The 27,269-nt window shown below is 46.0% G+C and overlaps 1 protein-coding gene across 1 annotated transcript; it reads right to left on the bottom strand.

Annotated features, from left to right (window-relative positions):
- Nucleotides 1–251: 251 nt before the first annotated feature.
- egr1 (early growth response 1) lies at nucleotides 252–4,147 on the bottom strand. Its single transcript, XM_031587458.2, has 2 exons — nucleotides 3,234–4,147; nucleotides 252–2,352 (listed from the first exon to the last, which is right to left on the bottom strand). The coding sequence occupies exons 1-2, from the start codon at nucleotides 3,442–3,444 to the stop codon at nucleotides 983–985; spliced, it is 1,581 nt and encodes a 526-aa protein (XP_031443318.1). The 5' UTR covers nucleotides 3,445–4,147; the 3' UTR covers nucleotides 252–982.
- Between the last annotated feature and the right edge of the window lie 23,122 nt (nucleotides 4,148–27,269).

The raw sequence follows: 27,269 nt of genomic DNA, 5'->3' as shown, positions 1-27,269 counted from the left end.
AAAAATCCCTTCCACGTTAAGGCTAGATGCAGAACGCATCAACTTGCACATGACTGTGTCAAAGAACTCCAGCAAGGCTTCACAAAAGGCACCGAAAACTTGAAAATGTGAGTCTGAATGAAAGAAAAGTCTCTCGGTTTCCCCCCCCCCCCGAATAACAGACTGCCTTGTCACGTGTGAGAAGAGTTAAAGATAGTACCAGTGGATGATATTTACAAAAAAAAGAGAAACTAACATCACTCTTACACATGCTTCAGAATACTTAAGTGCGTTTTTTTTTTTCCCAAACAAAGTCAAGAACTTATCACAGCATTTTCACTACGTAATACGGAAAGTATTTTATAAAATATGGCCCTGCTCAATTCAAATAATACAATGCAAATATGCAAATCATTTTTCACAACAATGGTACCAAAAAAGAATAAAACATAATGAAACATGGCACCTGTACAATATACATATACTGTAACTTATGTATATTATCCAAAGTCTTTTGTAAATGTCTCCTTTGTTTTCATCTGAGCTTGAAGGTATTTGATTCAAAGGATGAAATCCTTTTTCTCTTCACTGATGTTTGTATGTTTGAGTGGGTCTCTGTGTACAGTCATACAAAATAAAGACCTGCCATAGCTTGTGTGATGTCTTTATCATTACAAAGATTTCTTATGCCTTATTTGAAGGGAAGGGATTTGTGGGTGAAAAAAAAGTTCCCTTTTTTTGTCTTCTGCTGTCTTTGTCAAAGTCCTTGACAATTTTTTTTCTCTGTCTCTCAAACCCGATGGTGGGAAGGGAACGAGCAGAAAAGTGCTTTTCAGAGGGGAATAACAAGTCTTTTTGATGGTTTTCTCTCTCTCTTCTCCCTTCCCCTCACAAAGACGTTTGAATCGCCTCAGCTGAGCTGTGCTGTGCTGTTCTGTGCTGCACTGCACTTTTTGGCAGGGCGCGGAGAGTTTGGGGGGGTGGGGACGAGCTCAAGTGTCTCTTAGCAGATCTCGACTGTCCGTGGTGAGAGCGTGGACATGTCTGGCAGTGGGGTGGTGACGGGCGAGTTGTAGATGTTGACTGAAGACGGAAAGGAGGTGGCCACCTGCGTCTGGAACATACTGGTGCCCGTGGAGTATGTGGTGGCGATGGAGGGTGACGGGTAGGAGGTGTGCACGGGTGAGGAGTAACAGGAGGGCACCGGGGAGGGGTAGGAGGAGACCGGAGACGGGTAGGAGGTGATGGGAGAGGGGTAGCTCGACACAGGGGATGGGATGGAGATGCTAGTGACTGACACGGTTGACCCGACTCCAACCCCGACCCCGACCCCGACCCCGGCCGCCATGTTGCTCTTCTCGGCCTTCTTGTCCTTCTGTCTCAGGTGGATCTTGGTGTGCCGCTTGCGCTCGTCGCTTCGGGCGAACTTGCGTCCGCAGATCTCGCAGGCGAAGGGCTTCTCGCCGGTGTGCGTGCGGATGTGCGTGGTCAGGTGGTCGCTGCGGCTGAAGTTGCGCATGCAGATGCGGCACTGGAAGGGCTTCTGGCCCGTGTGGATGCGGATGTGGCGCGTCAGCTCGTCCGAGCGCGAGAAGCGCCGGTCGCACGACTCCACGGGGCAGGCGTAGGGCCGCTCGTGCGGGGGCGTCTTGCTCGGCCGGTTGGGGTACTTGCGCATGCGGCTGGGCTTGATCAGCTGCGACTGGTACACGCTCTTCAGGTCCTGCGAACCCGTCTGCGTGGCGAATGCCTTGATGGTGGAGAGCGGCGTTAGCGACGGCTGCTGGCCCAGCTGAGTCTGGAAGGGCTTCTGGTCCTGGGGCACCAGGCTGATCTCGCTCTGCTGCTGTGGGAAGAGGTAGTCTGGGATGATGGGCACGGGGAAGCTGGGCCCGCTGGTCTTGCCGTTGGGGTAGGCGGGGGGAGGGTACTGGAGAGACCCCCCCACGGCACTGGGGAAGCTGGAGCTCTGCTCAGGGAAGATGTCGGGGCTGGTGCTCGAGTAGGTGGGGGCGGCCGAGTAGATGGGGTTGGGCTCGCTCTGGTGCACGGCGCAGCTCATCGTACTCTGGGAGGAGACCAAGGAGGAGACGGAGGAGGAAGAGGAGGAGGAGGACGGAGTGGTCTGAGAGGTGGCAACAGAGCAGGCGGCGGCGGCGGACGCAGCGGCGGCGATGGCAGCGGCCGTGCTGGAGGAGGTGTTGATGCCCGCCAGGCCGCTGACCAGGCTGAAGAGGGGCTCCCCCCACAGGCTGGCACCGCTGACGGCCGGCTCCAGGGTGAAGCGGCCCGTGTAGGAGATCGGCGGCAGCCGCTGGTTGTAGCTCTGCTCCAGCGACTTCTCGCAGTTCATGGAGATCTCGGCTAACGTATCTGAAGGGGGCACAGCAACAACAAGACATGGCATTTAGAAACAACATTCTCTCTGTTTAGGGTTGTGTGCACTGTCCCCCATCCCACCGACATCACTATTACCCCTGTGCATTTTTACAAATTCAGAGATCCCCAGAGCTGTGGAAATTGGGGAGTCAGGGGGGGGGGGGTCCTGCATATGTGCCTGACTCTTGCTGTCACACACTCTTCTCAATGGGAACAGCAGGTGCTGACACAAAGCAGGAGAACCCCCCCCCCCCACCCCCCGAAAGCACGCCACCAATTCCTCAACCCCTCCCGCCCCGCTCTCCAACTTCCCCCAAGAGAGACAAGCGCACCGGCTCAATCCAAGCCATCTGCATGCATGCTTTTTCTCCCTCTTCCCCTCTCCCTCCTTCTGTCTCTCTCACGCTCCCTCTCTCTCTCTCTCCCTCCTTCTGTCTCTCTCACGCTCCCTCTCTCTCTCTCTCTCTCTCTCAGCTTCTGAATTCCATTACATTGCCAAAGGCAATTGATTACTGAAAGTGCAATTCAGCTACTTTAAAAATGTGATTTGAATTGAGCCACTCTGTGGCTTTGCAGCAAGCAATACCCATGCCAGATGCTGTCTCAATAATGATGCCATTATAATATAATATAATATAATATAATAACTTCTCAGTCTGTGTTTCTTCCTCCACTATCTTTCAATGAAGCACTGACTTTTTACAAGTGCTGTAACTAATTATTTCCTAAATATATATTTATGTAAAAACAGATTTAACTTTTTACTCTTGATGTTACATAACCAAAACCATAAGCAAAAAAAAATATCATATATTTCCATGGAAGATTTCTATGCAATATGATAAAAAAAAAAGAAATGTAAGAACAGCTCTTACCTCCAGTCAGATGGTCGTAATGGTCTCCTGGATCCCCAGTGCTGAAAGCTGCGCCCTCGGGTGCGGAGGCGTTGAGGAAGGGGGTCCCTGCAGAGTTGAGCAGCATCATCTCCTCCAGCTTGGGGTAGTTATCCATGGGTGAGTGCGGGAAGCTGAGGGCGTCAGAGATCTGGAGGCCGGGTAGAAGCATCTCGGTCTTGGCTGCAGCCATCCTTCAGGGCTGAGGCTGGAGTGTGTGAGGCTCTGTTTGCGTGTGCTCGCACACAGGCGCGCGTGTGTGTGTGGAAGAAAAGTGTGAGATCGAGAGAGAGGCGCACAGGTGGAGGATGTCACCGGCGGTCCCTCTGGGAAGAGAAGAGTGAAGATGCTGCTGCTGCTTCTTCTTCTTCTTCTTCTTCTCTCTGGCTAGACTCCACAGTCTGTTCGGTGAGCTGATGTCTTCTTCTGTTTTTGTTCCCCTTTTCTCCTTTGTCCAGAAGGGAAGAAAAAATCCAGTTTTCTGTTCAAAACAGATGACAGAAACCAAAAGTGTCCTTTTTGCTCATTCCCTGAAATTGATGAAAAAACATCAAATTCTTAGGAACATCAAACGTTTTAATTCATGGACCTAATTCAATTCGATCCTACTTTAAATGAATTGATACTGTTTTTGTTTTGACTTGACTTGCACGTTTTGTGTCAAAATGTGTTTCTCTGCAATAGCGATAGCGCAGCGAGTGTGTCTATCTGCTTTCTACACTAGCGTAGCTTGTCTGTTAGGCTCTCTGGGCTCTTTCTCGACTGAGAGGATCCCCACGCCTTTATATACCCTCTTGCTGTGACGTAGATGTCCAAATATGGACTGGAGGAAGCCCATATTTAGGCACTGCAGTGGAGGACACATGACGTTTGCCTGAAGGGAAAAAGGCAGATTGGGGAGACTTGATATTAAGTCCGTGCAATAAATCGCAGGGAGAGAGATCATTCCTCATCAGTCAGTGATCAATGCATGAACGGAAAAGATCTCTTCAGAGGGACAGGAGCAAATTTCTCGCTGTTCGCCTCAGTTGCTGCAGTTAACGTTCGGATTTCCCGTCTCTGTGCTAGCATAGCGTTGGCCGGAAGACCCGACTCCGCCATCCCTTATAAGGTCGTGACTACATAAGGACTGATTCCGGTGGGTTTCCACTTCCTTGTCCTTATTTGGAGTTTCCTGATGTAGCACTGATCGGCGCTTGGCAGCGAAAGACAGGGTAGAGTGCAATTGAAGTCCAGCACTGCGCACAATAACTAATGTCAGCACAATTACTGAGCCTTACCCTCTCTGGCAAATATATTAGGCTAGAGAACTTTTTGGACGTGCAATATGTTATCATTTTACAACAATGACAACGACGCCATCTGCAGCAACAACAACAGTAACAACAACAACAACAACAATTTTATTATTATTAATAATAATAATAATAATAGGCGTAATATTAATAATATGGTCAACAAGGTGAGAGTCATGTACAACCTTGCTTAAGCTCTAAACGTGTTCATATAACCTACAGGGTTATAGATGCCTTCTCCTGCGAAATATAATTGACATTAAAGGCCAGCAGAGATATGTGCATCGGTGTGTGAACAGAGTCGTGTCGCTTATGAAGTGTCGCTTATGAACAACAGCATCATGCATCAGGCGTATAACTCGCTGTCCTCTTAGAACACAGCAACTTTAACGTAGTGAACTTGCAATAACAGAAATAACTCCAGCCATCTCTCTCACGCGATGGTAGCCTAATCTATTGCTCTGACTGTCAAGCCAGTCGGTAGGAAGGCTTGATAATAAATTGATGTGTTAATTAACGGAGTTGCAGTTTATGTTAATTTGATGGAGCACATGACTTTTTCAAAATGATTATGACACAGGCATTTGAACAACGATCCTTTTTATCCTGTAACTAGATCCTCAGAATTGGTAATCTGGCTCTACAGTATCATCGGAATTCGGTCAAGTCCAGTTTGCTGCTTGTCGGGTAAATTGCGCTCAGACTGGGCCAGCTGCCGACAGATGACTGCTCCTATGAAACGGTTACATTTATTTAACCCTAACCTGTTAAATAACCTGCCGCAAGTTGCAGTAAAGGACTTTAGACAGAACTTTGATTGTCTAGCCACTTGAAAAACGCGTTGCATCTCCGGTCATTGATTACGGCAGCGCACCAAATTTATAACGCTGACACATATACGATGGGACGTAATCGTTACTCCCCGTGAATGTGAGATATTTAGACATTCAAAACATGCTCTGCATGTTGTCACTGATGAATTACGTTTAATGCGCCCAGATGCTGATGAAGCTCGCGGACAGTCGATTAATTGGGGGGGGTCCCTGGCTCGATACTCGGGGATTCTCACTGTCAGTCAAGCGGCAGCACCGGCACTAATAGGAGTCGCATTTGTAAAACGCTGCAAAATGCTTGTGGGGCGCCGGTAGGATACTAATGCTCTCTCACCCACACCGCTCACCACCCCAGCGCAGGGACTTCGCTACACTGCCTCCCTGACAGAGGGATCGATGTAGTCCCCCCTGTTTGCTGACTCTATCCAAGTTTAGTGCGCAACCTCCTTGTTATACGGTATGTGCCATGACTTGCCTGGGAGCCGTGAGCAAGTTCAAATGCAGTCTTGCGTGTCCCTGAATGGCTATATGGCGAGATGAGCGAGCTCATGTTGCAGACTGTTAGGTGTATGTAAGTGTGCTTGCAATTTAATATCATTATGAGCATTTAGAGCTGTCTGGATGAAGGGGGTTTTACAGCTTATACTCAGAGGTGAGTGTAGGAGTTGTGTTGAAATGATGTATGTTCAACCTGGCAGAACAGAGGATGATACACAATTATTTAAGTCTCTCTCTCTCTCTCTCCCTCTCATATCCACCGTGCATGCACGCACGCACGCACATACACACACAAGCACACCTCTTAGTTGCCAAGCTGTTGTTGTTACATTTTTCTATCGCTCTTATTCTCTCCGAGGCATATCCCTCTTTGCCTCAGGCAACTGTTTACTACCCATTAGGACGATAGCAATAGTGTGTGATACATAATTAATGGCCCCAAACTAGAGCAGCTTTCCCAAACAAAGCGTGAGCAAGCAGCGACCTCAGAGGGCGGAGGAACACATGTCACCAAGACATGCCAGCGCCTTGTTGTGTTAACTTCACTTTACAGGGAAGTGGAGCCAAGCCACATGATATTTAGCTTTGTGTATAAGGACCTATTTGATTATAAACTGCAACATAACTGCAAGAGTATATATGTAACTATACTATATATATACAGTATATATTCCTGTAAGTCATATTATTTTGTAGAAATGAATAGATGGCCTGAAAAAAAGGAACCACTGATTTAAAGGGATCAAGCTGGGCAGGGTACTAGCACTGCGGTGGAAGGGTTTGAGAGGTTGTGCAGGATGAAGGTGATTCCCTGGCATTTGGCAGGGAGCGTGTGGAGAACGCAGTTAGAGCTGGATAGAGAGACCAAGAGAGTGAGAGACAGAGAGAGAAAAAGAGAGAGAGGGGGGGGGGGGGGCAAGGTTAGTGAGTTTGACCCATAATGAGTTAGCCTTGACTCAGCCCTCACCATTGAGGACTCCCTTGCGTGTGCACGTGTTGTATGGAGGCCGGAGAAGCCGGTTGGGGGTTGGGGGTTGGGGGGGGGGGGGTTCCTCACTCCTCCGCACGGTGAAAGACGGGTTCTTTCCCTCACCTACGCGGCAAACGCCTCCGTCCTGCCGCGTCCTTCGTTTCCGGGCTCCCTCTCGCTGACTCGCTCGGCAATTAATATTTGATTAAGCCTCAGCTGCCTGCAATGGGTAGAAAGAGAGAGAGAGAGAGAGAGAGAAAGAGAGAGAGAGAGAGAAAGAAAGAGAGAGAGTGATCTTCACACACCCACACTCTGAAGCAAATACCAGGCTTCTGGAGGAATTAATCACTTGGAAAGGCAGGCTGGCTGGCAGATGAGACAGACACTCTCGCCCACCTCCATGGCACCCCTCCCCACCCCACCACCACCACCATGGCCTCTCTTAGTCCTCCTGCTGCCTGCTAGCCCTCGCACTAACATACCGACGAGTCCCGTACCGGTGTAGGCAGTGGCTGTGACACCTTCACAGACGATAGAGAGAGAGAGAGAGAGAGAGACAGAGAGAGAGAGAGAGAGAGAGAGAGAGAATGTATGTAGAGACAGCTCTGTGCTATCAATCTATTACGTGTTTTACCGGAAGCCCCTACTGTCCACGAGCCAGTGAGTGCTGAATTTCACTGGTGAGAACCCGCCTGTGTTTAAGCATGTCGTCTTTCAGGAATAGGCACTGTGGTTTATATGCTGCACATGTGTGTGTGTGTGTGTGTGTGTGTGTGTGTTTGTGTTTGTGTGTGTGTGTGTGTGTGTGTGTGTGTGTGTGTGTGTGAGTGTGTGTGTGTGTGTGTGTGTGTGTGTGTGTGTGTGTGTGTGTGTGTGTGTGTGTGTGTGTGTTTGGGTGTGTGTGTGTGTGTGTGTGTGTGTGTGTGTGTGAGTGTGTGTGTGTGTGTGTGTGTCCGTGTGTCTGTGTGTGTGTGTGTATGTGGTGTGTGTGTGTGAGTGTGTGTGTGTGTGTGTGTGTGTGTGTGTGTGTTCATGTGTGGAGAAGGAGGGGCCCAGAGAGAAAGGGAGAGAGAGAGAGAGAGCGTAAGGACGTGATTACATGAGCTCTCATCGGGTGGATGATAGACAGATTAATGAGAGAGAGAGATGGAGGAGTGCAGGCAGAGTGGGTGGTTGTTTCGGCAAGCTGCAAACCGCACAGTTCAATTTAACAATATACACCGTATGCATGCATTCCTCTCAAAAGACTGATTACACAGTGACAGCTAAAGAAAGGAAGAGAAAGAGGCTGAACACCGAGGATCACCAGGTGTAATTACATCGTTTTTTTTTTATAACGCAGACTCTCGATGGAAAAGTGAATATAGCTCTCTAAACTGAATATACAACTCTGAAAATAAATGGTAATATATAGGATGGCAGGTGCTGCTTTGTTGTTTAAGAGTGTAGCTTAAGTTGCGACAGACTTCAGAATTCGCCTCTTCTGTGGCGTATCAGTGCATTAGGCCTGCTCCGTAAAAACCTCAGTGAGTAGGCGTGGATGTGTAAGGTTGTCCGATGAGTCAGGTTCACCTCTGACCTCAACACATAAATGTCATGTTGTTAATGCGACGGTGCCACCAGCAGCAGCAGCAGCCTGTCTTGTGGTGGATTTGTGCCTTGTGAGGGTTGCAGGCGACAGGGAGACAATTACAATTGCCCACGCAAAAGTTAGTAGGCCTATACAGATTCATAGAGAGATACACAAACACACACACACACACACACACACACCGATACATACACACACACATACACACAAACACAATAAAATTCCCCTTTCAGATGTCCCACCAAGTGACTCATCCTGCCCTCTCGGTCGGCTGTTTGATGTGTCGCTACAAAGGATCTGACCTCTGACCTTCTAAACTTCCGCCTCAGTATCTTAGCAACAATGAGTCGGGTATTGGAGTGCGGGGCTTCCCTTCCACCCGGGACCTGCTGCCTCGGCCCAGAGCCTATCAGGTTAAGCCCCGTCGTGTCCCGCTGTTTCTGGTGGCGAAGGGGCCCTTGTGCGACGGATCCATTACATCCCACGGGGTTTTATGGTGAAATAGTAGCTCAGGCAGGGAGAGATATATGGTATGCTGTTTCAATAGATCAGCTCAGCAGTGTCAGTCAAAGAAAACTTTGGTACAGCTGTGCACCTATATTTGTATTTATTATTAATGAGAGATGCGCAGAGATGTGTTGTGTTTTATTCGCGACTGGTAGACAGAAGAAAGGGTAGAGAGAGAGGAGGATTTTTCAAGGGCTTTGGCAACCCCTAGGGAATGGGTTGAGATACACATAGAGGAACATTAGATAGACAATGCTGGCAGCTTCTGGTGTGTGCTCTTGTGGGTTTTGCCTTGAGTAGACTCGACTACAGTCTGGGCATTATGCTTGGCTGGTTTTGGACAAAGCTTTCATTGGACACGCACACCACAAAACTTTGCGACATCACATTATGCAACGTCTTTCCTTGCTCCCTTACCTTAAAGCGATGTGCGATACGGGGCGAGACCAAACTGCTCCGGACGAGACTGCAGCTGTAGTTTTTTGTTGTTCTTGTGGTAATGGCTTCCTGGAGTGACTCACCTGCAGCCTAGCGAGCTCACAGCCCATTTGTTGTTGTCATATATTCAAACATTTGGAAACATTCTCTCTTTTTTTGGATTCGTCACAGCGTCGACCCTAGCGCTTCCCACTGGCCTCACTCAAGGGGGATTTTTTTATTTTCTTTTTTTTGTCAAAATCAAACCTCTTCATTTACTCAAGGCTGACTCACAAACCAGGCCTGTGGGTGATGAAGTCAACAGTTTGTGATTATGACACTCCGCCTGCACAGACTCAAGAGACTTTGCTAGCCCAGTGACATTTCTGCAAAACCTAAAGAACTGTCCTTAAAATAAGCACCGCACTGTGGAATTTTAGTCAAGTTTTTGTCATTTTTTAGTTTGTTATAGTTTAGTTTTGAAAGTCTTCAATAGCCAATATTACCTGTTGACAGGTGTCCCCTGTGCAGTTGAAGTCGTTAGGCTCTGGCGGTTCTCTGGTTATAAAGACAATGCTGTGGGGAAAGTTTGATTCAGGATTGCCCTCCGGTTAAAATAACAGACAGCAACCACAGGCGGGACCTTGGGACACTTCTCAACTCATGCAATAATCATGGACACCATGGGGGAGCACGTCAGACAGAAGTGACAGGCAAAGGAACGACGTGGCTCTTCGAGCACCTCGACCGACATCACAAGAGTGACACCGTAGGTTGAGGAAAGGCCTAAATAAATAAAGACAGGCTGTCACAGAGGGTTTCCTTTTTGGTTTGATGGATTTTCAGGAAGTCCTTGATGGCTGACATGGTTCTCCCATTTGTGGAGTGAACGCAATTATGAGCATACTGTTAAAGCTGACATGTGTACTATAAAGATCATCATAATGTGGAGCAAGTCAGCTTTTTTCCTCAGGTCAAAGGACACCAATCCTCTATAATCTCTGACAGATGTTCCCCCACCCTGGATATCAAGTCCTCGTTGATGTGCGAGGGCCCATCTCTTTGGACGTGTCATGATTGATGTCTCACCTCATAGAAATATTAGGTGCTCATTACGGGTCTAGGATTGGCCTAGAGAAATGATTATCTCAACTCAGAAATATCAAAACCTCAAAGCACACATTTTTCTAAATAAACAGGAAGGCCAGCCAGGTTAACTATTTCAAAAAAAGGGATCTCTTATAACAGCTTTCAAAAATTCCCAAAGCCATCGTGCGTTTAGCTCTTTGTTCAAGCTGTTTTTGTTAATACTGATATTTGTAAGAACCGTTTTACTGTAAGCGTCTGTTTCTTTGAGCTGGAGCGTTAAACAGGACCAGTATTTCCACCTTTCACTCGTCTGTTCTTCCAGCCCATGAAAAGTTATTGTTCATTGACAGTTCATTTTCTACCCCTTGTCTACTTGATTTGTCTTTGTCATTTTCTGTCATGCAGACAGCATGGTGTTGCTAAATAACAATCTTGTCAACAGTTAGAGTTGTGCAATGGTGGCATGTGTAAGGTTAGGACCCTAATTGTTAACACAGAGCTTTTGGCAGGTTGTGACATGTCATGACACTTGTGTGTGTTTTGGGGTTTACTTTTCCACGGTCTAGGTTTTTGACTGTTGTCTTTATAACTGGCAGCGGAGAATAGCAATAGGTCTTGCCAGACATGACAGCTCTTTGCTGGAGTGAAGATCAAATTTGAACTGTTCATATGATATTTGTAAGTGGCAGAGGAACATGAGAGGTGTGTCTGGCGTGTGTGTGTGTGTGTGTGTGTGTGGCGTGTGTTTGTGTGTGTGTGTGTGTGTGAGTGAATGTGAGTTCAAGTGGTAGGGTGTGTCTGAGCAGGTAGGAAGGAGTGAAAGACTGAATGTAGATAACCTCACTGGGGTAACAACATTACTATTTTAATTATTTAAAAACACTGTTAAAATGAAGTGTTTATTGGATGAACTAGAAACATGCCTTACGATACCTTATTATGGATGTCGTTGTCAAAGTGTCCTCTGTCATGACATGACAGAACCTTGTGATAACCGTCACCTCTCTCTTTTTATGAAGTCTATCAAGACACCACAACCCCCCCCCCCCATCCTTGGAACTGCAGGAAATTAACATGTGCACTTTTCAAACAGCAGGCAACTCAAACAGTCAACCCCATGTCTCCTGTTGTTTTTGTTTGCTCTGCTATCCAAACAAAACGGAGCGACGGAGCAAGCGTACACAAACACACACCCCCGTGTAGCCACACGCACGCACACATGCGCTAGCTCGCTAACCACCTGCTTTTGACACAACACAGCAACATTGTGAGTACATTAGCGAGCTGCAGTTAAAATGCCAGTGGACAATCCCGACAGGGATGCTGCTTAGCAAGGAAGACCAGAGGTGATGATTACAGAGATGTGTTGCTTGGCAAACTATTTCTTCTGAAGGCTACTTGCGCGAGAGCAACACCACTCTTCCATAGTGTTCCTGTACAGCCATGTCATAAGCACGGTGTTGAGAAATGCTTGCTTTAAAAACCACCCCTATTGCTGTCAATAGTAGTCATACGTTCTTTTACCGCATATAGTTAGTCATTATGACACTATACTTATGATGCACACTTTCACCACACCGCAACTCATTAGGCTGCATGTTCTACAAACGACACTCAACTACATTTCATAAATATCTCATCAAATCAACTTTATAATTATACCTAAAAGTACCATACGTACAGTATATCATGAAATCAAGTTCAGTTTTAGAGCCAAAGAACAAAGTAGTGCTATTTTAAAGTTTTGAAGTACTCCTCTATATATGCCGAATCACTGTGAGTATACCTAGTTCTGCCTCAAGTCTCCACGGCTGTTTCGGTTCCGAATAATAGAATGGATATCAGAGTCTCTGCATTATTAGAACGGCCAGCCATTTGACGCCACATTGCTTCACAATCCCACACCACACAGTTGCCATGGCAAAGAAGTCCTCAGAAGTCCTTGTGGTCTCCAAGGTACCTGAATCAATTGTCTCTGGCTCCTATATGTAGATGAAAACCCCAACTGTCACTAAGGGTGCTAGTCTGTGCTGTCGGAGCTGAGTGTCTCTTCTACCTTCATACTTCATTCAACAGGTTGGCCTCTGTTTGTGTCATGCTGCAGTAGATGGTGTTCAGGGTCATTATGCCATATTCTACACTACATCATCAGTGAGGACATTAATGGATTCACACAAACTGGATTTGACATTAATGGCTTCAGAATAATCCTTGATTTGTGATTCTAGTGGCCCTTCAACCAATCATTCAGGCATTCGAGTTCGAGTCAGGCTGGTTTCTGTTTTAAAGAGTTCTAAACATATAAAGAGGACACATACTGTATACTTGATGATTCTCTGAGTGATTGGTACTGCAGTATATTTGACACGAACAGTGGTGGAGACCTTCAGTTCTTTCTGTTCTGCACATGTTGCTTTCACTCTCTCTGTTCTGGTGTTGCTTCGCCCGCAATGCAAAACCACCCTCCTAGGCCTAAGTGTATATGCTGATGTGTGGTTGGATGCAGTACAGTGAATCGAAAGCCTTGTCACTGTCAGTCATGTTTCCCATCACTGTATGTGTCAGGTTTTGTGTGACCTGAACGCAAGGTCATTGCAGTATTTCTTTTTTTCAAATCCCACTGCAGAGAAAAATTTGACTGAAGGATGTCAACACAAAGTACGTTTAAAAATTAAAATGTTCAGGAAGGCGTGTTTTAGCTTTGTTTAGTCACAATTTGTTACTGTTACACCCTCTCACCAAAACTATAACTTAACATTTTTTAAAGACTTCATACCCTGCTGTAAATTGTAACAAGGCATCATTAAAAAAATACTGGCCCCTCAATTTATTGACTCAAATAGCGACGCGAGAACGAAGGCCACAGATGCTCGGGCGTTGGCATCGCAGGGCCCGCAGCGTCTCGTGAGGGAAACAAAGGGGTGGGTTTTTAACAAGGAGCGACGCCGACAGGGCTAACCTCTAACCTCGTCTCATTTCCATTCCCCAGCGCAGCTAAGCTCAGCACAGCTGTGGCTTGTGTGTCGCAGCGCCGGCCGCAGTTGCCAACAGGCTTCACAAAACAGGAAGTGATGAGGCTTCCTGTGCTCCGTGATATCACAGCCCCCGAAATGGAGAGTTGCACTGCTGACGAGTGGAAAGAGGAAACGCTCCCTCTCTCTCTCTCTCTCTCCACTCTAACTCTCTCTCTCTCTCTCTCTCTCTCTCTCTCTCTCTCTATCTCTCTCTTTCTCATTTTCTCTCAGACTCCGTTTGGCCGCAACTAAAAACAACCATGTGGTCTTGCTTAAGGGCAGACAGTCCAAATAAACAAATCTTCCGTAAGACACTTATCTACTGACGACAGCGTCTACTACTCCTGCTGGCTGATCTTTGACACAGAGGTAGCTTCTCTTTTTTTTTAAGCTGCTGCTTGATCGCCTTACTTCACACCTGAGATGACCCGAGAGGTCACAGGTGGAGGCATCATCATCCACTCAAATTAGATGGTGTCAAATGAAGCGGTTTTGCACTAGTTTGAAGACGAACACACGACAATGGACATGACAATCACGAGTCCTGTTTACGTAGCAGTTATAAAACATTTCAAACCAGAGGCGTTTTTTATCTGACTTCCTAAGGCTTTAGAGTAACTATAAATAGAATAAGTACAGAATAAGCAACTAGTGTTGGGTAAAGTATCACAGCTTGGAGGGTTGACGGTAAAATACCTCTCTGCACACTGCAGTGGTATATGCCAAATTATTGTGTCAGCTATTTCATAAGATAAAGTTTGTGAATTGTATATCTCAGTGAAGGGCCAGTATCCCATCAGATCAGTGATCACATGATCAGTTTAGCTTTGATTAAGCAATTAGGGTGCTGTAGTGGTGTCTATGGATGGATGGAAACTATGACACGTCTCATTCTGTTTGTTTTCCTTCCCATTCATGTTTCGTCACAAGGTAGAGGAACCTGTATCGAGCAGGTCCCAACTTGCCACACTCCTGCATGCAAGATTGATACAGTGACACAGACACACTGGACCCATAAGCTCTTTTTTGATCCCTCGTTCTGGAACATGTATTTGTTCTTGTATATGCTCTTTCTCTATCTCCCTCTCTGTCTCTCTCTCTCTCTCTCTCTCTCTCTCTCTTTCTCTGTTTCTCTCTCTCTCTTTCTCTAAATGATGTACCCCAGAACATATGTGTGAAAGCACACAACACACCCCTGTATGACCCCACGGCTGAAAGAATTACTGTAAATCCCTTAATTCTCTACTCTGAGCTACCACTTGAAACTCCCCTAACACCCCCAGCCCCAGCCCCCAACACCCAAACACACACACACACACACACACACACACACAAACACACACACACACACACACACACACACCCAAACACACACACACACACACACACACACACACACACAAACACACACACACACACACCCAAATACACACACACACACACCCAAACACACACACAAACACACAAACACAAACACACACACACACACACACACAAACACACACACACACACACACACACACAAACACACACACACACACACACACACACAAACACACACACACACACACACCCAAATACACACCCAAACACACACCCAAACACATACACACACACACACACACACACACACACACACACACACCCAAATACACACACACACACACACACACACACACACACACACACACACACACACACACACACACAAACACACACACACACACACACCCAAATACACACACACACACACACACACACAAAAACACACACACACACACACACATAAAAACACACACACACACACACCCAAACACACACAGACACACCCAAACACACACACACACACACACCCAAACACACACACACACACACACACCCAAACACACACACACACACACACACACACACACACACACACACACACACACACACACACACACACACACACACACCTCCACCAGGCGCTCAGGTGTCTGCAAAAGTGGTTTATTGCCTCAAAATCTGCTCCTTCAGTGATTGTGCAACGGGATCACGGTGTTCTGTGGTGAAACAAAAGTGGGCATACCATTTTTTTTTTTACTTCAAGACAGTCAAACAAAGATAAGGTAGATAGGTAGGTAGGAAAAGGAATAGGAACTTGAAGAAAGGCCGAAAGAAATAAAAGAAAACTTCAACATTAGGGTTTTAGTCCCAAAACAGCAAAAATAAAAAAGATCCGCAGACACTGACGATGACAAATGCAAATCAGATTGTGCTTAATCAACAGTAAACATGTAGATGGGAGTCATCAATCATCTTACATAACACTTGTGGAGTATTTATGCAATGATTGGTAATAGCAGTATTAGTATCAGTAAGGGTTTGCAGATTGTCTACTATGCACCCGTAGCATAAAGTAAAATGATAAAGTAATAAGATGATGTTTACTGTGGCCTTCTGTAATTCATCTGGGCACTAATCTCACTCACGCAGCCTTCTCTGCTCGCTCTGCAGCGCACTGGGGGCTTCCTTCCTTTTCCTTTGGGGACCTTAGGCCACCACTAACATGGTTTTGAAGTCACTTTGTAGTTTTGTTTCTTTTTTAGCCTCTTTCTTCTGTTATCAATGTAAACAAACGAGTGCTGGTTAAACGATTAACGGACTAAATAGGTAAGATAACTGGATCAGGCCCACTGACTACAGGAAGAGGAAGTGAGTCAGAGAGAACCGCGGCCAAAGGTGAAAGGGTCAGAGCCGAACGCAAAGAAACCTGCTGCGGAGAGGAAAATAAATAAATGAGATGTTGAAAGAGCCAGAAAAAAAAAGAAAAGAAAAGAAAAGGGGAAAAAATAGCTGCCATTTTTTGGAGTCTTAAAAGAGGATGCGGTAGAATCCTCCGGAGAGGAGAGAGGCAGAGAGGGAAGGAGGGAGGGAGGATTGGGGAGGCTGGAGCCAGGCCAGGGGAACTCCAGCCGCGCATACTGAAGTCGTGCTCAGGCACAACCGGGTTTAGACTGGGAGCCTGAAACCAGCTGAAGGACACGTTCACCATTCTTTCAAGTGGTGGACCAAGCCAGGCCTGGAGAGAAACACACGTATCTGAACAAATGTTTGGGCAGATGGGAAATGTGAAATAAATCAAGAGCTCAAATACAGACATTTTTTTTACAGGGCTGTGTGTGTGTGTGTATGCGTGCGTGTACTGCAGGACTGTTCTTGGGGGCTGATTAGCGTTCGTGACTGGGGCACGTTGCTTTTGCGAGGCGATTGATAACTGTGGCACAGCACAATGGAAAATGAGCCTCAGTTATTCTCTGGTGAGGCAACACTATTACTCGCCTGGCGTTCAGCCTAACAGTCCCACTCAGGACGACTCAGTCACCATCGTAACACACTGACCTCAGCCAGGTCCATTTCCATGATCCTCTTTCTTTCTTACTCCTCCCTTTAAGTCTTAAGCAGACTGGAGCAAATCTGCACTATTTATAGGGGAGACTTTTGCTTTCTATTCTTTCTCCCCTGCGCAGACAATAAGAGCTAATCCACTTTGCTGCCAGGGCCTTCTTGCACATTGACCTTTCTCTCTTTATAGACCTGAGTCGGCTGAGAAGTTCCTATTTCTGCCTTTCAGATCCCGCTTGGAGCTATTTATGACACACTGATACGCACACTCCAGGAACTCTATGGTTTGCAGTACCCGTTTGTTTGTTTGAATTGTGTTTTTATACGTCTCGGTTCCTCCTGTCTTTGCTTTACATTTCAGAGCTCAAGTCACGTCCACCGTGTTGGATTGGGATTGGACTGTTACAAAAAACTGTTCCTAAAACCTAAAACAGTTCCTAAAACCTAAAACAGTTCTTTTTACCACCTATGTCACCAAAGATACTGACCATAACGTAGCAGACAAACGTTACAGTACATGGTATGTATAATGATTGATATACTTATCTCTGTGATATGTAAAGGTTCACTTGAGTGTGGATGGTAAGAGAGAGCGAACTGAAGTTGATGAGGTGACAGTGTTATACTAGCATGCAATAGCTTTCAAGATTAGGCCTAATTCACCAGGTGCACATTTGGACTATGTGCTGTTGGCATTTCTTTTTCTCCCCCCCCCCCCCCCCCCCCCCTCCCTCCCTTCTCTTTGTGCGTGTGTGTGAAGTGTGTTCAGAGCCTTACTAAACAGTGTAGTGCTCAGAAAGTATTAGTGAGCACCCCGTGTGACGCAGGTCACAGCCGCCACTCAAACCCTGACTATCCCACTGGCCTCCCCACCTCTCTTCAGCACTTCCATCCCATGTCGCTCAGTCTCAGTAACTCCCATTTGAACATAGAAGAAGGTCACCTTCACTGGCATTTACATTAGCTTTACATTTACATTTACATTAGCTTGATACTACGCCATTTATATGATGAGCATAGTGCTTTATTTCATTGTTGGGATAAGAACAGTATTAAAAAACACAAACTTAGCAATAGACGAGAGCTAGACGAAGGGCTAAATGAACAGCTATCTAGCAGTGCAAAAACAACAGCAAGGGTAGAAGTTAGTCGCTAGCTGAACTGTTTTTAATGCACAGGAATTTCACCTTTCTCACTTTTCCAGTCTCTCTCACTCTCATTTCTGTCTTATCTCATTGACAGTGTTTCTCCCCTTCCTCGCTCTCCCTCTCTCTCTCCCTCCTCTTTTCTCTTTCTCCAGAAATGGTGTACTTTAGTCTGATGTCTAATTCATGACTGTACGGAGTCTCATTGAGAATCTCTCCTTAAAAGCCTGAGCATCCTTTTTGCCTGTGAACAGTGGCCCATAATTTATAGAGAAGTGCTCAAAAGCAGTTCTTCACCAGTCCTCCCCAGATAACAGACAACTCTACAGAGAGATCTGCACCAGATCTGGGGTATCTACTTCCTGGTTAAGTTCATTTATACACTTTCAGGGAGCATTTTCTTCTTACATTGTAAGAAAGGCAATTGGCATCAATTAACTGCGGACTTTCTCCCATCCTCATCCTCTTCATCACTGAAACCAAACCAAAACCACAATTTCAAAGGAGTGTTGAGTTTCGACAGTTAAGTACACATTGTATTCAGTGGGCCTGTGTTCTTCCGGCTTTTCCTCCGAATCATTTGAATGGATTTAGAGCATATGTTTGAATGACATTTTGATAAGTAGAAACACGTCCTCCACAGAAGGCTCTGGAAACTTTCACTGAGATGACAATGGCAACACTAGTGAACACAACAGCTGAATGCAAACAGGCAGGCACAGTACTGTACTCAACTGTTTTAATGAACAACAACAGATTCTCTCTATTCAGGACTGAATTGGTACTTATCCTCGCAGAAATGGATTGCTCCCTGCTCACAAACACGAAGTGGGCATGCAATGTTCATTACCAATTTTAACCCCAAGTGACAAACACAAGGAGGTTTACCACCATGTTTACAAGTACCACTGTTAGCGGTTACATTAAACCCATGCTATTCTTTAACAGTTTATTTTGGGTGTCGAAAGGTCCTAAATTTAGCCCCTGTGGCTTTTTCAAGTGTATGGAAAAGATGACTGTTTTTTTTTCTTTTTCGTTTACTTCCTGTGTGTCGCTCGTCGAGGAAACCCACACACTCTGTGACGCTGTTGTCGGAAAAGAGAGAAAGGGTGTTTCAAAGGCGTGGAAAACCAGATATAAGGAAGTTGATACTTTTTTCTTTCTCTTTTTTTCCCCTCTCTTCTAAAGAGACACTTGAACAGAGTGGTGTGGCCGCTGGTCTAAATTCTCTTTCTTGTGGGCTGTTGTGAAAAACAATAAAGAAACTATGCAAGTAATTAATCTTGATAATCACCTCTGTCTGCCTCTTGGTAGGGACTTTAAAAATAAACTTGCCTACCCGGCCGCTAACACCGACCAACGCTAGGTGACAGTCGCTTGTGTTGCTCTCCTCTAACCCACTACAGTTGAGCTTAGCTCTCTTTTCGTACCGTTTGAATGTTACATTAATCTGAAGGCAGAAAAAGCTTTTGTGACATGAATCATTCACTTTTGCGTCACTGTGTTAGTCCATCCCCAGTGAACGCACAGTGCCGGAAGATTAAAGCAATTCCTTGACAAACAATACAAGTGTCATTTCTGTCCGTCCCTTTGTGCAGCAGACATTGCAATTGGATAAAATGATAACTTGAGCAAAATGCTGCATGTTTTTCGCGTTGTCTTTGTCACAGAAATGTCATCTTTACTGTATAGATATGCAGAAAAGAGATATTTCAGACACTCTTTTTTGTCCTCCCCAGCTTTCAACTCCATGACAACTGCACAGGATGTCTATAATAGGATATTTATTTGTATTGTATGCTATTCATGACTAACGTGCTTATGTCATTACTTGAAGAGGACGCCAAAAACAGCTAGAACAAGTCACTGTTTTTGTAAGCTTACTCATGGCCATTAATTGTGAAATATATCTATAAAAAGAAGATTGCCTTCACATTGTCTGCCCGTGTGGGCGTTGCAACACTTTTTGAGAGTAAGTGAAAGAGAAAGTGTGCTGGTGTGTTCCTGTGCGTGTCAGTGTCTGTTTCCATGTGTGTGTGTGTGTGTGTGACTTTGTAAGTGTGAATTTGTTTATTTATGTCTTAATTCGTGTGTGTGTGTGTGTGAGAGAGAAAGAGAGAGTGAGTGTGTGTGTGTGTGTGTCTGTGTGTATTTCACAGGGTTTTGAAAAGGTCATATTTCTTCCTCTGGTTGTCTTCCAATACCGAACCACGCCGTTCCAGGAGAACGGCAGTTCTCAATAGCACAGCCAGCATGCGTGCCCCAGCGTGCCACCCTTGCAGACGTCAGTACAGACAGCCTTTGATGAAGCTTCTCCCTCAGACAACATGCTGCCACAGCAACTCTCCACCTACCTCTCACCTACGCTCACCGGCGAGCATTTAGCCCAGGCCAGCGTCTGACAGGTCCACCCACTGGATCAAGCCCATGGGGTAAAAAAACCAACTGCAGTATCAGACCCACGCCTTCCCTCTCACAGTCCCAGGTGCTCAAATCCGAGCACCATTGGGGGGAAAACAGTCCCACTGTGTAGACCTAAATAAAGTGTTTCTGCCTGTAGACTTTAAAATGGATCAGGCCCTGATTGGGCTTTGGATGTGGGCCAGAACTGGGCCGGGTGTTGGGCTTGAGTCGGTGCGTTCATGTGCAGAGTGTGGGCTGTGAATGGGACTGGTGTTGGGCTTGAGTCGGTGCGTTCATGTGCAGGGTGTGGGCTGTGAATGGGACTGGTGTTGGGCTTGAGTCGGTGCGTTCATGTGCAGGGTGTGGGCTGTGAATGGGACTGGTGTTGGGCTTGAGTCGGTGCGTTCATGTGCAGGGTGTGGGCTGTGAATGGGACTGGCAGGGGTGACATTGATGGAGGTGTGACTCTCTGGCTGTGGGGCTCTCGGCTGCCAGAGAATGAGGAGAGAGGCGAGTGAACTCACTGGGGGGGGGGTTCCAGTGTCTTGCGTCGGACAAGCGATCGATAAGCAGGGCCGCAACGCTTGGCAACGGGAGGTTGCTATGGGGACCGGGAACGGTGTAGCGAGCTCGAACCTGTTGGCACATTAAGAAAAGCGGTGATTGAATGCGGTCGTGTTCCGACTAGGAAAAAAAGGAAAAGACGCACACAAGTAAAAGAGACTGACCGCTCATCCATTGCTGAAGCACTAGTCAAACAGACAAAAACTAGTCAAAAAGATTTCTGTCAAGTCTCTTTTGTCATGGAACGTGTGACTTGGAGCCATGGAGAGGAATCAGTCAGTCACTGTGCATGGAGCGTGACAAGGAAAGCCATGGAAAGAGCACCACGGCTCATACTGAGGCTTTAGCACTGAGCTACAACTCAACAGCAGCAGGAGAGGCAATTCAGCTTTGACTAAGTGTGCTTTCTCTGTTTTCTGATGGGACACCACTAACACCCATACTTTCACACACACACACACACACAGATATCTACCTACGCACACACACACACACACACACACACACACACACTCACACACAGATATCTACCTACGCACGCACACACACACACACACGCACACACACACACTCTCACACAGATATCTACATACGCGCCCACACACACTCACTCACTCACTAACTGGGACATACAAAGACACACACTCACTCTCATGTAGATAATACATCCACCTCAAAAAACACATTCACACACACTCGTGCACACACACACACACACACACAGTCATAGTGAGCCACGAGACACCGGTGGCTACGGGACGGGCTGAGTGTCCACGCTCTTGACATTGGCGACTGGAGACAGGGGGCCTGCCTGCCCCTGACCTCCCCCAACACGGCCGGGTCGTCACCGCTAACAGCGGCCAGAGAGACACTGCGCCCAGGCACCGCAGAAGAATGGCCTGCTGGGAAAAAGTGAGCGGAAAAAAGAGGGGATGACTCGTCTGGAGGGCTGCGGCTCTAAGTAAGGGGTGGCTCAGGGATGCAGATGGTTTTATTACTCCCGCGCTCCTATCTGAAATATATTAAATAAAATCGCAGCTAAAATGAGACTGGCTGATGATGCCTTTGAGAGTTTCAGCGGTGTGTGTTTTTATTTTTTTTTCGTGCTAGTGAGCCAAAATAAAATCACTTCAAATGGTTCTTTTATTTCTTTTGCTCTTCAGTGTTTTTTTTTGTTTTTTAAAAGGAGGCTTTTTGTTTTGTTGAGTGTGTGCCATCGCATGCTGTTAGCTTACCTCTGACATGATGCCAGAGTTGTGGTTGATGAAGCGCTTCGCACAGGGAGGAAGATTAACCGCCAGTCGGCCCGGTTTGACAGAACTTTAACTGCACACAATTGACGCAGGGATTGGGGAGGTGGGGAGGTGGGGAGGTGGGGAGGTGGGGAGGGAGACGGCAGTTAGAAAACTTTGAGAGAGGGAATATGGATTGTCATATGACCCCCAGGCGCTTGGGCTGGGAATATGATAAACTCAACAAAACAAGACAAGCATAATGTGTTTTCTCTGTCAGAGTCGTCTGGCGCTTTGACTGAGCCCAGTGATGGAGTGCTGAAGCCTGCCTCTGCTGCTTAAGCTCCCATCTCCACGCAGTCTCTCTCTCTCAAACACACACACACACATGCAGACACACACACACACACCCACGCAGATACACACACACACACAGACACACACACACATGCACCCACGCAGATACTCACACACACAGACACACAGACACACATAAACACACACACAGACATGGGTACACTCAGTGTGTTATGGCTGTCATAATGCAGTATAGGCATCAACTGGGCAATCTTGAATACGAAGTGCTCGGTGAAAAACAATGCCAGAAAGGTTCTGATAAAACACTTCTCAGACTTCACAGACAGGTCCCCACATTTAAAAGGGCTATGTTGCAGTTCTATAGCCAATTTAATCATTGAAATCAACTTTATTTTAGAGTATATGAAGGGGATTTATCATTTGTTTATATTAACATAATACCCATTAAACATGCTCACTTATTAATATGTCAAATTATGAATGTTGTAAAGGTGTTTGTTCTTTTGCTTGTGATACATTATTGCGATGAGCTTTACCTATTCTAGGCTGGCTTCTAGGCCGCAGCTCACACCTGTTCCAAGTTTTGCTGATCTTGAAAGTCAAAGTCAAAGAGCAGGTTTTTGAAACAGATGAGAGTGCAAGGCGCTGGCGTGTTTTGAACTGTGCGGTGACAGCCTTGGAGAGTCTCCTGGAGAAAGCGTGATGGTGTGTCTTATTTCTGTCGGAATACATTTCCCCTCCTTGTGGATCCTCTGCAAAAAAAAAGAAGAAGAAGAAGAAGAAGGTAAAAAATGAAAAAGAAAAATCTTTAAAACATGAATAAAAACTGAAGGTGCTTCCTTCAGATATGGCTCTTGACGCTCCTCAGATCTTAAAGGCTTCATCACAGGGAAATGCAGACTAACTTAAGGATATTCCATTTCCTTGACTTTAAAACTCAGTAGGTGTTAAGTGACACTCAGAAGAAGCCTGTATGGAAGGATCTCTTCTTTAGCCCTGTCTGTAATGATGTAGGTCACCAGAAGCACTTCACCAAAACATTCCACATTCAAAAGATAGGCCGCAATTTGTAAATCTTATATTGCAACCATTAGTAGAAATGGACATGATCGCTAGAAAGCACTTCTATACTTTACTCTGCATTTCAGGAAGAGAACCATTTAGGAAAAGAACCATGGACGATGCAATGGATGGAATCAAGATTTTGGACTTTGTGCTTCTAGGTGGAGTTTGGCACTTTCTAACTGAGGTATTTTGGTGATAGTGGGAAAGCCAGATGTGCTTATCTCTCCTTCACATAGGCATATACAGTGCATACAGAAAGTTGTTTTTCGAACCCTTTCAAGTTTACCACATTTTGTTATATTTCAGACTCATCTTTTTTTTCATATCAATCTACACACAATAGTCAACAAAGTCAGTCATGATAAAGCAAAACCAGGGTTTTTGAAGTGTTTCGTAAATGTATGAAATAAAATGGCAGTCGGTACAGTGCACACCTCCAACCGCAAATGTTGTATCTTGCAAGCGAAACTAGCTTGATGCAGGCGCCCCGTGAGTCAGATCCGTTGCAAAATGTAATGTGTTGAAAGTTTCAATGACAAGTTTCGATGACAATCCAGCCAGCAGTTTTTTTTTTGGTCATCCTGCTAACAAACAAACAAACAAACAAACCAACCAACAAACAAAGGCACACGGGTGAAAACACAACCTCCTTGGCGGAGGTGAAGAAGTAAATAAGTGGCCTGAATACCTTCTGTGTGCACTGTATCATCGAGATGAACCTGAAGATGTTATACAAAACGGCAATACACAAAACCTTAAAAACACTGTTAAATCTCACACGATACAGCTTTAGGCAAGCCCTAATATTGTGTCTATATATATTCGACCACTTCCTGATACGCTTAACAAAGAGGTGAATGTGCATGTGAAACACCTCCTTCCTGAAAACCAATACAGTGAAGGAGTTAGTCACCTCTCGAGTTCACCTCTTATTCGCCTGGGCGAAATGGAAACCATCCTTTTCCACATGTGCCGCGCCGATACACTGGCACTGTTGTGAAACTAATGGTATGATCACTCACGCTAGAATGATAACGTGTGCTTGGTTTAGTAGCCCCCCCCCCCCCCCCCCCCTTCTGCCGTGCCTGTTCATTTCAGTTCACTGGGGCCCACACAATGGGGAAAAGGTCAGCCGATGAGTCACTCGAAAATAATCCCCCGCGACCGTAAAGAGTGAGTGTGCTCTCTTTGCCCCGTCTGCTTTGACGGAGCCCAGCTACCTGGCACCGGGGGAGAGGAGAGGCTGGAGAGGGGGAGAGGGTGGAGAGGGCGCTGAATTGAGCAGCACTCAGCTCGAACCACGAGAGATTAAAGCTGTGATGTAAAACAGAACGTAGCACCATTAGACGTGACGTGTTGTAAGTATAAGGTAGAACGCTGTTTTCGATATATATTAGATGGCAGTGGTCGCTCCATACAAACACAGTCCCAGCCTCCACTGGCTTGCAGTTACTATGAAGTTAGCGAATGCTTGGGAAATGCTCAAGGCCATTGGCACTAAGAGAATGGTGAAGATGTGTGTGTGTCTGTGTGTGTCTGTGTGTGTGTGTGTGTGTGTGTGTGTGTGTGTCTGTGTGTGTGTGTGTGTGTGTGTGTGTGTGTGTGGGCAGAATTTTTGACTGAATGGCTTAACTCTGTGCTGTAACCACTGCTCTCTGCACTGTCCTCATACAAGGTGGGGCTGAATAGGAGAATAAAATCGACAATAATAATGAATAAAAGTGAATTTCCTGCCATAAAGATATGTGGCATTGAAGAGCTCATCTCTAGATAAACACATTTCTCCTTGAGTGTGGGCCCCTTCACACCGACCGTGACGATGGCCTTTTCATGCCATGTAAAAGGTGGGCTTAGTGTGTGAACAAGTGAGCTCCATCCACTGGTGAGGGTGAGGGTGGGGTGGGGTGGGGTGGGGTGGTTCTAATATATAGTTGCATAACCAGTCATTTATGTAATGCAACGTGTGTGCACAACAGCGTCTGGTGACAGGCCACAAAAATAATCATGAGTCCGATCAGATCAGGGGAGAAGGAGGTGAGGGGATGGGGGGGTCAAACTAAACTAGGACAGGAATGCAGGTTGTGTGTGTTTTGTGTCTGTTTATTTGTTTGTTTGGTTTGTGTTTGCTTTCGCTCCAGTAACTCCTGCCGTCCCACGCTGAGCCATGAGCTCTTAGGCCCTGGTCCTGGTTGAGACGTCTGCGGCAGCCGAGGTTCTGCAGAACCAGCACCCCCTGTTGGCAGCACGTCCTGCTGGGTGATGACTCGGGTATTGGTGCCTACTGTTTTGGGATCAACTTTGCTGTCAAAAAATATGCATGCTGGCTTCCTGTCTGGCTTTCAGCTCACGCAGCTTTATAAGCAAACACACTTCTTGCCTAACAGAGCTTGTGTTGTAATCTCTGAAAGACGTCTTTTGCGTTTCAAAGCCAAGAAAAAAAACAGACTGATGTCTGTTCCCTTTAAATTTGTGTTGTGGCATCAGCATTTGTGGAGGCGATGCTTGTGAATGCATCGTTGTCAGTTGTTTCTATTTTTCATTTTATCATTCAGTAGAGCTTCTTTGTTTAATATTCCTTCGCTATGCTTTAGAGAACATTTGATTAATTAGCAAACTGATGGCCGTGGTCTCCTTTAGTACTGGGCCACTGGCTGGGTGGATGCTTATCTCTGTCTTTTTAAGCTTTAATTTTCCTGGTTCTGTTAATGATGTCTTCTTTGTGAAGTGACCCAGGGGATAACAGAATTAGGCCCGCACCTCCAAGGCTTGGAGCTCTCCAGAAATGAAAATAAAAAGAAATAAATAAAGAAAAGAAAAGAAAATCAAGCCCGCTTGACTGCGAGCACAGAAGGAGACGAAGAAAACAACCCCATTATATAAATTAATTATGAAATTAACCAAAATGTACTGCGGAGGAATTTTTTTCTTTGACAAATGCATGTTGTGTCAGCGTCTGTGACAAATCGCGACGAATCCACCACAGGCCGTTGGTTTTTTGTTATATAAACCAGAGGGTCTGTTTCCTTTTGAAAGGCATACAGAATTGTTTGACTGTGAAGATTGCTTTACCTTAAATGGCTGGGCGTGAATCAAATCAGTTCTCACTCGACATGCTTTAACCTCGACCTCCGTGTGTGAACTAAAAGAAAGGGGAAATGAATAAAAACAAACCCACCTCAGATCTGGACTAAAAAGGTCACGAATCACTACCATGGATCACTGGCTGGCGCGGTGCCTAATTTTTCTCCGATAGTCCTGTCAGGTCCAGATTAAGATGTCCGCCTCTGATCTCCGGTTCCTGAGAGATTGACTCACTAAGCATGGCCCAAGATCCTCGTCCTTTTGCTCCTGGTTGCCGTGGAAACTAAAATGTGACTATTTTAAAGAGCTGGCGCTGGGAGATGTATGGGGAGGCACAAGATCAATTGCGGTGATGGAATGTTAGAAACACACACAAACAGGAACACAGACACACATATTCAAACAGAAACACATACACACATAATCTCCATCAATGTTACCATGCAGAGCTAGGATAAAATAAGACAAAAAGAACATGTTGTTGTGTAACCTTGAATATAAGATGCCATTAACCGCATACGGAGCTGACTGCAGTAATAGCATTACACAACTGATACAGAAGGCGAACTGCGCATATTGAAGGCAATCTAGATCTCAAGTGCCATTAAATGG

The sequence above is a fragment of the Clupea harengus genome, chromosome 20, assembly GCF_900700415.2.
Source record: "Clupea harengus chromosome 20, Ch_v2.0.2, whole genome shotgun sequence".
Lineage (NCBI taxonomy): Eukaryota > Metazoa > Chordata > Actinopteri > Clupeiformes > Clupeidae > Clupea > Clupea harengus.
This window is presented reverse-complemented; position numbering and strand designations above follow the sequence as displayed.

Excerpts from the sequence above, each read along its gene's own strand:
- egr1 (XM_031587458.2), bottom strand. The coding sequence starts at position 3,444 with ATGGCTGCAGCCAAGACCGAGATGCTTCTACCCGGCCTCCAGATCTCT. Across the intron at positions 2,353-3,233 it reads TTACGACCATCTGACTGGAG|ATACGTTAGCCGAGATCTCC; the intron begins GTAAGAGCTGTT and ends TGCCCCCTTCAG.